This window comes from Silurus meridionalis, chromosome 19, assembly GCF_014805685.1.
Source record: "Silurus meridionalis isolate SWU-2019-XX chromosome 19, ASM1480568v1, whole genome shotgun sequence".
Classification (NCBI taxonomy): domain Eukaryota; kingdom Metazoa; phylum Chordata; class Actinopteri; order Siluriformes; family Siluridae; genus Silurus; species Silurus meridionalis.
Genome location: NC_060902.1, coordinates 9,726,786 through 9,739,028, shown reverse-complemented (window position 1 = coordinate 9,739,028; position 12,243 = coordinate 9,726,786). Strand labels below are relative to the sequence as shown.

General features: G+C 37.0%; 1 protein-coding gene across 4 annotated transcripts in view; it reads left to right on the top strand.

Annotated features, from left to right (window-relative positions):
* cpne1 (copine I) overlaps positions 1 to 12,243 on the top strand; it is a 30,167-nt gene that overhangs the window by 10,928 nt on the left and 6,996 nt on the right. For 2 of the 4 annotated variants that reach the window (XM_046874749.1, XM_046874750.1), the window contains 9 exons: positions 2,555 to 2,686; positions 2,815 to 2,994; positions 3,114 to 3,188; positions 5,491 to 5,562; positions 5,659 to 5,742; positions 5,828 to 5,917; positions 10,988 to 11,086; positions 11,179 to 11,265; positions 11,527 to 11,586. In XM_046874749.1, the coding sequence (XP_046730705.1) occupies positions 2,555 to 2,686; positions 2,815 to 2,994; positions 3,114 to 3,188; positions 5,491 to 5,562; positions 5,659 to 5,742; positions 5,828 to 5,917; positions 10,988 to 11,086; positions 11,179 to 11,265; positions 11,527 to 11,586 (879 nt within the window). Of the gene's footprint in view, positions 1 to 762; positions 898 to 2,554; positions 2,687 to 2,814; positions 2,995 to 3,113; positions 3,189 to 5,490; positions 5,563 to 5,658; positions 5,743 to 5,827; positions 5,918 to 10,841; positions 10,932 to 10,987; positions 11,087 to 11,178; positions 11,266 to 11,526; positions 11,587 to 12,243 lie in introns of those variants that run through there. The other 2 variants (XM_046874748.1, XM_046874751.1) reach the window with 2 other exon arrangements.

Genomic DNA, 12,243 nt, shown 5'->3' with positions numbered 1-12,243 from the left:
TTACTATTGACTTCCTAACAGCTCAAAACAATTTGGCATCCTCTCAACAATAAGGTGTTTTTTGTTTTTTTGCTCCATTCTGTAAAAACACTTAAGACGTGTGTATGGAGATCACGGGAGTTTTGGACATATACAAACCAGCCTATCTGATACCAACAATCATTCCATGGTCACATTATCATATTTGCCCAATTCTGATGTTTGATGTGAACGTTAACTGAACCTCTTGGCCTGAATTATATTCGTCTGTCACATAAATGATTAGCTGTTTAACTGCATCACTGACCGTTTGACGTGTTTGTGTTAAAGTGCTAGTGAGTGTAAACAATGGATATTAAAACAAGTAAATGTGTCCCTCATAACAGAAAACGGGCTCACAGACAACCTCTTATTCCTCTTTATCACTACATTTATACGTGTATGAATCCGGCCAACTCGAGCACGTATATAAAAATCTCCAGTGACAAACTTTGGGCTCCATCACCTCCCGAACCCTAGTTTATTCACCGCTTTATGCAATGCTGTTTTTTGCTGCAATGGGTTTTATTATTCCTGCTTGTGGTTGAAACATTTTTATGGTGACATTAAAAAAAAAAAAAGTTTTTTTTTCATTTATGCTTGTTGTTTTCTGTGCGCACTGATTTGATGAGGCTCGAGAAAATCTGCATGAACCTGTGTGGAATGTTGTTCAGCTTGATTGTGGTGGTGCACAGAGGCGTGATTGACTGCTATTTTGTCCAATAGGAAGGCTGAGGTTGTGTGTTGTCTGACCAATAATATCACGCGCGCGCGCGCAATGCGCAGCTCTGGGCCACACCTTCGGTTTCCCCAAAGCAGTTTTTCGGTACAGAAGCGCTTCAGCTGCAGAGAGGACGCTGTTTGTTCAGTTAATCCAAGGTAGACTTAATTCAGCATTATTAGCAGTTTTGTGTTCGTTTCTGTTTAACAATGTCCGTTGTTAAACATGTCCGCAAATCCGGAAACACAACCTATCCTCATGGCTTGGTACTAGTTTTATTTTTACGGGTTTGATGTTTCAGGCGAAATGTGCGCATTCACGCGTTTGTTTCAGTGTCCCGTGTGTTAATGGCGGATTTAGGATCGCCAGTGTTGCTGTGTTGTACGGTGAGGAAGTCGGAGCTGCTGCAACTTCAGCAGTTGTGGTTTCTGAGTGAATAGTGCTCTGTGAGCAGTAGGTGGCGAGTGCGGTGTTTATTTGCGTGTGTACTGCTGATTGCTGACGTCTGAAAAATGGCGTGTGGTTGTGAATCAGTTTGAATTGAAGTGATGATGCAGGCCTGCTGAGGTTCCTGAACAGCAAGAAAAAGGTTTTCGAAATGTTGAAGGACGCGCCCGGACACGCACTCACACCTGTGTATGTGTGTGACGGAACGAATGAAACGCGGCAGAAATGTTTAACAGACATGATTAAAGAAAAAAAACACCACCAGAGAAGAGTACTGGTGCATTTTAGTGTCGTTTATTTCTGAGTTTTATCGCCCTCTTTGGACCAAACTTTATTCATTTCATCCTCGTGTGCGTGTTTCTTTAGGACAGTGTGTATGGGGCAGTTTGATCTCTGGTTTTGACAAATATTCCACATAATAGTGAGCAGAATAACACGTTGACCCCCTGTACCAGTTGTACAAGCTTGTCTAGGATAAACGGGCTGAGCTCTGAAATACAGACATAATCATAACAGTTCCTGAATGATTAAAATGGTTCCTTCCTCTATATACAAGAACAATGATATTGAGGTGTGTTCTATATGACGTAGAACATGTGGATGGCTGCTCAGTTTCTAGCCGAGCAGAAACCACACACATGGTATATGAGTAAAGTTTATGACTAACTGACTAAACAGGTAGAATCAGTTATGGATCCTGCATGGGTGGAACAAAGGCCTGTCAATCGACAACCAGTGTGTATACATAATTTGCAGACGAAATTATTATTTGGTTTTAATCTGTTTGAGACATGCTACATAATGTTAAATCTCTGTACAGTGAGTAGGGTGCAGGTGTATTTGTTTTAATTGTATTGCATAATATAAATCATTCAGACTAAATTTTTACAAAAGCACTTTGAAAGAGACGGTGGATGCATTACATTTTCATTAAATACTCGCTTTAAAAGAGATTATAAGGATGATGGAACATTTATTGTGTTATTTGAGGTACATAATGTGCAAAGCCTGCTTTGCAATTTGCTCCTGACGTTTTATTTGGCAAAAGAAAAAATCTTCAAGACCATGTCAAATTATTCAAGCAATTATATATGTTGAGGTTTGTATAGAAAATTACGACTTTTTAGCAGTAATTTTACATTTGCACCTAAATGTCCTTGGGCATGAAAAATTAGGTTACTTTGCATAAAACCTAGTTAGGACAAGATTGGAGATTAAAAAGATTGAGGTATGGACACTTTGTTGCACAGTCACACTTTTTTCTACAGCAAATAGTTCTGTTATTAGCGAACTGCTAAGATCTGTTAATTGTTGCTGTTTTTATTTCCGCAAAGTTTACCAGGGTTTTTTTAAATTTTTTTTATATAGATGGCAACCCAGTGTGTGACCAAGATTGAACTCTCCATTTCCTGCAAAAACCTTCTAGACAAAGACATTGGCTCCAAATCGGACCCACTGTGTGTTCTGCTGCAGAGTGTGGGGGATGACCAATGGACTGAGGTACACAACACTTCAGGAATCTGTGATTTGGGTTGTGGAATTTTAATGTTTTTAATTTAGTGAGAGTGGCGTCTTGCTAATACAAAATTAAAATGTAGTTTTTGTTTTGTTATTTTGGGGAATTGTAGGTGGATCGTACAGAGAAAGTGAAGAACTGCCAGGACCCAGAGTTTTCTAAAAGACTGTGTATCGACTTCTTTTTTGAGAGGGTTCAAAAACTAAAGCTGGGCATCTATGACATTGACAACAAAAGTGTCGACCTGAAAGATGATGACTACTTGGGAGGTTTTGAGTGTACCCTTGGTCAGGTATCAGCAGTAGTATTTGAGTAGTATTTACTTTTCAGCACCCAAACAATATGCGTTAAGTGAAACATTTTAAATTATTGTTCATGTCTCTAAATTCATGTCTGTAATTTCTGCCATAGATTGTGTCAAGTAGAAAGATCACCAACCCCCTTCAGCTTAAGCCAGGAAAACCAGCAGGCAAAGGAACAATAACGGTATATAATAATAGCTTTTCCCCCTTTTTTGATGAGTAATAATTAATAATCAAAACTTTACATAAGTGTTTTTTATTCATTAAAACTTTATTTGCTGATTGCAGGCCTTGCACTCCATATGCACACACTGGTAATAACATTTGCATGTTTCAGTGTGAAATCTGTTTTACTTCGCAGGTTCTGCTTTGTAGCATGTCCTTTTACTTTTCCGAGTCAAGAGTAGCATTTGCCTGTTGATGTCAATCTAAAGGCAAAAATGCGGCATTGTTGAAGAATAGACCATGAGTTATCCTTTTGAACAGATAATTACAATTCTTTATTCTTTTTCCCCAAGTGTGCAGTGCTTATCTTCGTTACAGAAGAGTTTTATCACTAGCTGTTATTTGATTCTTTGTCATGTGGACGATTGTCACAAAATATTTTGTAGTGGCACACAATCATTATAACACAAAGTTTTGCTCAATTTTGTTTTAATTTCATTTATAATTTGTTTTAATTGATTGATTATATTTTGTATTTATGCATTGTACTGATGATAAATGGTTCTTTCTAGTTTATTTGCAAGGCCATACCTTACCAAAGTAAATAATTTGGTATATTTGCTCTGAAACAGCAGTGATAAATGTGTGTGTGTGTGTGTGTGTGTAATGTTTAATATGCAGTGTTTAAAATATGTGCTTTCAATCTCCAAAATATTAGTAGCTTTGTAGTTAGCAGTGTTAAATCATTGGCATATTTCCACAAAACATACCTAAACAAGGAAATGAAACAGTGGTCAAAAACACTTGATTTATGGGAAGGTGGTAGCTTGGTAGTAAGAAATATTGGACTTCTAATCAGACAGTCAAGCATTTAAATCCGAGTACCACCAAGTTTTTACATTTACATTAATGTAAATTTAGCATTTGTGTCGGCATTTAGCAGACACCCTTGTCCAGAGCGACGTACAAAAGTTATTTGAGTCTCTAGCAATGAATAAATCTACGCTGGTACACCAGATTACAAACTTAATATAAATATAACTCTTGAATTCTACAAGGCAAACATGGAAAGAGCTAATTTAAGTGTTTCAGGAAGAGGTAGGTCTTCAATCGTCGCTTGAAGATAGTCAGGGACTCCGCTGTGCGGACATCTAGGAGAAGTTCATTCCACCACCTCGCTGCCAGAACAGAGAAGAGCCTTGAAGTATACTTACCTCTCATTCTGAGAGAAGGTGGTACCAGTCGAGCAGTGCTGGAGGATCTCAGACAGTGTGGTGCAGCGCTAGATGTGATGGTTACTGATGTTAGATGGCGCTGGTCCATTTTTTGGCTTGTAGGCAAGCATCAGTGTTTTAAATCTAATACGTGCAGCTGTGGTATCTGATGGATGGAAAGAAAAGTTGAGTTGAGTGTCATCTGCATAGCAGTGATAAGAAAACCCATGTGAGGATATGACTTCACCAATGGAGTGGGTATAGAGGCAGAAAAGGTAGTAAGGAAGGTAGGAAGCAAACCATTCCCATGATGTTTCGTGGATACCGAGGCTCTTGAGGGCTGACAAAAGTACAAAAGTGTCTGGTGGTTGACTGTCAAATGCTGCTGAAAGGTCCAGAAAGATAAGTACAGATGACAGCTTGGCTGACCGAGCAGCATGCAGTTTCTCAGAAACAGCCAAAAGGGCCATCTCTGTGGAATGTGCCGCTTTGAACCCAGACTAATTAGGATCATGGAGGTTGTTCTGTGAGAGAGAGACAGACAGTTGGTTAAAAACAGTGCGTTCCAGAGATTTAGAAAGAAAGGAGAGAAGTGATACCGGTCTGTAGTTGTTGATGTCTGATGGATCCAGAGCAGGTTTCTTCAAGATGGGGGATGACCCTTGCTTGCTTGAAGGCAGTTGGTACATAGCCAGATGGTAATAACCTGTTGTTAAGTGTTAATGACCAGATGTTAAGTTGCCACGGCTGGGTCATTGAGCAATGCCTTTAACTCTTAACTATATAAACGGGATTGTAAATTGTTCTGGATAAGAGTGTCTGCCATAAATGGCAATGTTCAACTTCATTATAAAGGTTACTGGATGCTAGCTTCTAGATCATGTTTGGTCATAAGCATGAGAGTGTTACCTTTTGCTGGTTTGTACTTTTGTGCAACAGTTATCCTTTCATTGTCCTACAAACCTCACTCAGGCTTAAATATGGTGTTAGGGTCCTTGTATACATTTTACTACAGTTTTGCTACTTTTGCAGTTTTTACTGTGAAAGTTTCATATATTACACTACTGTACACTTTATAAAACTCATTCATTGTTGATTTCTTCACAGATTGTCGCAGATGAAGTGAAGGACAACCGAGCTATTGTTCTAGAAGCAGAAGCCAAAAACCTGGACAAGAAGGTACAAAGATTATTCACATCTTAATGTGAATAGTAGGTAGGTAGTACAGAGTATAAATTCAATTATTGTTTTCTCAAATATCCTGTAATTGTTTAGGATTTATTTGGAAAATCTGATCCCTTTCTGGAGTTCTTTAAGCAGGCTGATGATGGCACATGGCAGTTAGTCCACAGGACTGAGGTGCAGATTTACTTAGTTATTATTAACCTTGCATTTTATTTACTTACTTCTTGGCTCTAAATATGCTGTTTCTTTCTTTTTTCAGGTCATCAAGAATAATTTGAACCCATCCTGGAAGAAATTTGTAGTTTCTTTACATACATTCTGTAATGGAGATCTTAACAAGCCAATTAAGGTGGGTCTTGTTTGAGTGCACCACCTGTATTGATAATAAAACGTAGCATCAAATAGAATGTAAAGATGTTTAATGTTTAATATTCTTTATATAGATTATTTATATATTAGCAATATGCATATAGTTTTGTAATTCAGTTTACCTCTTAAAGTGACTCTTGGTTTATTTCATGCTACTGCTATGTAACGGGAGATTTGGCATAACTGCTATTATGCACAATGCGTTTGTCCTCCTTTGAATTGCAGTTGTTTTTCTCTCTATGATAATAGATAATTGCAGCTTTGTATAATGAGTCTGAAAAAAGTAGCGCTAAAAATATCATATATAAATGTACTTATAGTCTTGCCTTGAAGAAAATGTAGCGTTTAAGAGAGTGGAAAGAGGCAGCCCAGGCAGTAACATAGGTCAGGGAAAGGGTCTTACTTGAACAAGCAAATCCCACAAAGGGGGCCATATCTGCCAGAATAATCGGATTTGTTATGCAAGTCATACGTACGTTTCTAAAGGTAGAAGATTAGCCACTTGTGCTAAACACATCTTTAAAGTTGGTCCCGGTGGTGATGACCATAGAATAAGTAAACATTTCTTTGCCAAATAAGTAATGACACTAAATAAAGTGTGAATAAATAAGGAAATCTAATGATGTTTTGCAGTTTAGTAAATATATAATTTGAGACAGTGAATTTTCTAGCCAGCGTTTTCTGAACCATATCATGTAACTCAATCCAAAAGCTTTCCAAAACAATTGCATCAGTATTCCTATTTATGATTTACATTTAAAACACAGCTGAGATACATTTGGGTGCATTTTATGGAGGTATACTGGGGTAAGATATATTCTGTATATGATTTTGAAGTTTTGCTTATGCACAGAGCTTGAGGTTGATTTATGAAAACCTCCTCACATATAAAGAGCCATTCGTCATCAGTAAATGGTTGGCCCATATCCCTTTCCAAATCTAAAAGGATTTAAAGGGGAAGAGGCTTCTTATAACAGAGAATACAGATAGGAAATCTGCCCCCCTTAGTGCCCCCAGAAGTAGAAAAATTTCAATATCAGAAAGTTCCCAGCAAATTTTCATCTCTTATTTCAGACTAAATAAAATGATGTAATTGGAGGGGGAAATAAAAAAATCTGTTACAAAAATTGGTAATCTGTTCTAAGCATCTCAAACGATTTAAAATTTTCCTGTAAAAAAAACTGTTTAAAAATTGATCTACCATTTTCTGCCCAGCTCCGAAGGCCAATACTGGCTAACGAGTCAGGGAAATCAGGGTTCAAAGTGATTGGGGATTGCATGGATAAATTCTTGGAAACATTAAGATACTTTCTGGCATCCTTCCAAGCCAAAAGTGTGTTTTAATAACAAAAAATGTCCAGCCTCTGGGTAGACCTCCCTAAAGTTAGAAATAAATGCGAGGGATGTTAGCATTCTTGAAATGCATGCAAAAGATTCCATACTGACCCACAGGGAGTCTGTATCATTTAAAAACCATCTAAGCATTTGTTTGGTCTGAGCAGCCCAATAAAAGAGCTGCCCCCCACAGAAATAAATAAATGTTAATTATTCCAGCGAAAGAAATTGGTACAAGTGTTCACCTATTCATATCTTGCTTGAGTCTTGTCGTTAAGGGTTAGTAAATCAAAGGTATGCCCAAATGGAGAAATCCAGAGTCAGTGATGTGAAAGAGATATTGTTAACAGGTTGTTGGGTATTCAGGAACATAGCTTATATTTTCCTAAATATATTTTATATATTTTAAATATATCCAGTAAATATCCAGTGATTGTCTCCAACAGACTGGGAATAGATAATTGTGGAGAATAGATAGTTTAAGTAAAGCAAAACATCATCCGCATATAACGATAGACTGTGTTCCATCCCACTGCCATCACCCTCCGGATTCCACTGTGCATGCAAATACTTTCTGCCAGAGGTTTGATGTACAAGGCGAACAAAGAGTGGTGACAGGGGACAGCCCTGATGGCAGCCCCTTTGGATCGAAAGTCTACTTGATGATAATCTGTTAGCATTAACCACAGCTTATAAGCTAGAGTTAAAGACGTCTCACTAGTCTGATGTAGTTACAGCCCAAAATGAATTTGTCCAACACTTGAAATAAAAACCTCCACTCAACCCTGTCAAATGTTTTCTCTGCATCTAGAGATATTATAGCAGCTGGGTCACCATCTACAGCCAAATGCTGTATTATGTTCAACAGATAACAAACATTATCTGAACCGTTTGGTCTGGTTTAATGATCTTGGGTAGGATTTTCTCCAGTCAACAAGCTAAGGCTTTAGCCACAATTTTTGAGTCTATGTTAAGTAAATATATGAGGAACAGTCTAATGGGTTCTTTCCATTTTTTGAAGATAAAGCTAATAAACGCAGTCCTCCAGGAATTTGGATTAAGACTGTCAACTTCTGGTATGAAAATAGGGGACAGCACATGGCAAAATCTTTTGTAAAATTCCTGAGGGAGTCTAACCAACCCGGGAGCCCTCCCACTAGGCATAGATTGAATAACTGCAAAGATTTCATCTTTTGTTAGAGGGGTATTGAGAAAGGCCTGGTCCTTGTCTGAGATTGAGGGTAGGGGTATCTTATCCAAAAAAGTGGCACGGTCTTTGGGTGCGCAAGAGGAGGTGTACAGATTCTAATTGAAATTTTTTGAACTAGAGTTTATTTAAGCTGGATCATGTGAAATTACTTACTCAGCGGTTTTAATGGCCCTGATTTACTTCAGCTTGTTCACATTTGAGTTGATATGCTAAGAGGTAATTGGGTTTATTACCACATTAATAAAACCTATGCCTGCTGAACATGATTTTTGTACATGTTCTGAAAAGTAAAAATTTAGTTTAGATCTGGTGCCAGTTAAAAAAAATAGATTTTCTGAATCAATTTCAATCTTTTAACCTCTAATTTTTTCCCATTTGGTGGTGCTGTTTACTGGACAGAATTAATTATCCTGCCAGTACTGAAATATTTTTTTTTTTTAAGAAACTGTGAAAAAGCATCGCCATTAAGGAGAGAACTATTACATTTCCAGTAGGAAGATTTTAGGGTTGAAAATTCTGTTAAATGTAAATACACTGAGATATGGTCCGAAAGAACCACTGGACCAATTTTCAAGCATCTTATGCAATTAACATATCTGGAAGGCAACAATAGATTGTCTAATCTGGAATAAGAATTACCAGGAGAAGAGTAAAATCCTTGTACTCTGGATGTAGTTCTCGCCATATGTCTACTAAAGCATGAGACACATTTTGCAGGGTTTGTGAAGAACGGGCAGATGATTGTCAGATGATCTGTCTAACCTACCATCCATGACAGAATTAAAATCCTCAGATATAATCCCCAGACCATTACACTTCTTAAAACATTTGGATTCTCCTTGATATAAAGACAGGGCTGTCCTTATTTGGGGCATACACGTTTAAAACAGTAAGAGGTTTTCCCAAGATGTGACCAGTAATCAGAACAAGTCTGCCTTCAGGATCCTGTTCAACCTGTTCTAAGATAAAAGGAAAATTATGTATCAATATGGCCACGCCCTGTTTATTTGAGGAGAACAAACTAAAATATACCTCTCAAATCCAGTCTCTTTTGAGCTTTAAATGTTCTGTATCTGACAAATGTGTCTCATGTAAGAGTGCAATAGTTACCCTTTCTTTCTTTAAGAATGTTAGAATTGTCTTTTGTCTACATTACCCATGTCCTTCACGTTCCATGTGACCACCATACTTTTATCAGACATACATCAGTGCTGTTTAAAGTATTTGAATGCTGTGGACTGACAGAAGTAAGATTGAGAGAACATAACTCTGTAATATGACCGGCTCTCCTAAACATCAGCAGTAACCCCCACTATCCCTCGCCCCTCTGCCCTATCCCCAAACTTAAAACTCCTACTAGAAATAAGCAAATAAAGTCCACTTTAGTGACCTTAAAAAGGAAAAATGTTAATTAAATACAAAATTAAAAAGAAAGAGAAGAGAAAAACATTGTGGGCATGTAATTAAATGGCATTTAAATAGGAAAAAAAAACAACTTTAGTGCACAAGTCATAAATATAGAACTGAAGTTCGTTCTTACAAACAAAATTCCTGGCCCTGCATCACCTTGGAAAAAGTTATATATTTGTGTTTGAGTTTAGTAGGGAGAAACATGAAACGCCCTCAAAGTATTTAAAGAAAGAGTGGGGGAAAAAACGGAAACAATCCTATCGTCTACAGAAAAACAGGAGATCACTCTGCTGCATCCAGAAAGTTAGTAGCTGCTTCCACCATGACAAAGCCAAGGTATACCCCACAGAGATCCATTGCTTGGTTGTAGTTATTTGTTTCGGTGTCATTGACACGTGCAATGAGAGCAGCAAATGCATCCTCGAGGACTGCAACAGAGAAAGCAATTATTTACGACTGTCCCGTGCTACCGTCTCGCCAGGTACTCACATCCCCAATTTCGCTCAAAATAAGTGACATGTCCGATTGTTAGCTAGCACTAGCCTCTTCCCCTTCTCCATCACGTGTGGCAGGGTTTTTCTTTTTCTCTTTCTTTTTCTGTGATCCTGTGGACAAAAACAGGAAAATCCGTATCCCCACAACTTTTTTTTTTTCTTTCACGTTATTAAATAAGCACAAAGTGGAGCAAAACTCTTAAGCTGCCATTTTGCTAAGGGTCACGTGACTACCTCTGCTGTGTTTATTTATTTATTTTAATTGTGTAAAATGTTCTATACATATCTTCATAGTTATAATTGTTACATATTTATATACGTTTCACAGTGCTTCTGAATCTAAAACCTGCTAAAGATTGCCACATTTATCACTTGAATTTCACATCAAGTTTCTCAGTCAAACGTTGTCATGTTAAATTCATTAATAAGGCAGTCCCTGTATGTCTCACTGCTAGGTGACTTGTTATGATAAGGATGAAGACACCAGCTCTGATCTAATAGGAGAGTTCACTTGTACTGCAGCCAGACTGTTGGATGACCAGGGGGTGAGCAGTTTTACTATTCCCATCTAAATGTCTTGTCTCTGACTTTCTCCCCTTAGGTCCACTGCTTTGATTATGATAACGATGGCTCACATGATCTCATTGGTGTTTTTCAAACTAAAGTGGCTGAGCTTCTGAAAGTAGACAGTGGTTCTATGGTGAGACTGTCTTCAACAACAGCCTTATTTAAATCTCTCTAGTCTAATAACTTTCATCATGTGTGTTATGAATGTTCTGGTAATTTTATCAGGTGGAGTTTGAATGCATTCATCCAGAGAAGCAGAAGAAGAAAAAAAGCTATAAGAATTCGGGCACTGTTCGTTTTAAATACTGCAAGGTGCGTATGTGGGCGGGCTTCATATTTCTGCCACACAAGAAGCTTATGAAATTCCATACAGACAAAAAGCTCAGTGAGAGTGAAATGTTGGACATGGAAAAATGCATGGAAAATGTTTTTCTTAGAAAGTAAATGTCTAATAATCTAATCAGTTTTAGAAATCCCTGTTTTTAACATTCATTAGGTAAATCTTTTTGAAATTAGGATTTTTTTTTGTTAGTATATGTTGGTCATAAAACAACTTTTTTTATTTGTTTGCAGATCGAAGCACAGTACACATTTCTTGACTATGTGATGGGAGGTTGTCAAATAAATTTTACGGTAAGATTAATGTCATAACTATTTGTTGTAATGCGTTACAATATTTAAAGTTCTCAAATTTACTGATGCAGCATAATATATTCATACAGTACATTCATGTGTAGAATTAAGAATATACAACCCCCTCTAAATGTACAGGTTAGGCAAGTGCAATTCTTATGTTTTTGCAATACACTGAACACATTTGGGTTTGAGATCAGAGGGGCTACAACAGTAAAAAGAATTCATGGTTCAGGAAATGCTTCAGTTTTTTTTAATTAAGTTTATTATTAATATTTGTGAACATCAACAGTTTGCATTTTCAAAACAATTTTAAATAGAATGCCTGCTTTTAATTAATATAAAAACTAATTGTATAATATTTTACAACTTGTAAAACTTAATTGGCACAAATTAAATTGATTAAACATTTAATAAATGGAAAAATTAAATGAGTTTACATTAAACCCCATTTAAGTAATACAGATGTGTACAAGTGTTACATTTAATATACAATTTGTTTTTAAAGAGTCTACTTCATTATTTTGTAATTATTTCAGCAAACTTCAACAAATGTTTTAATTCCTTCAAACCTTCCTTCATTCACTCCCTTCCTCCCTCGATATGAGTTATTGTCAGGATTTTTTTCTTTTCTCTTAAATAATCCATATTGCTAGT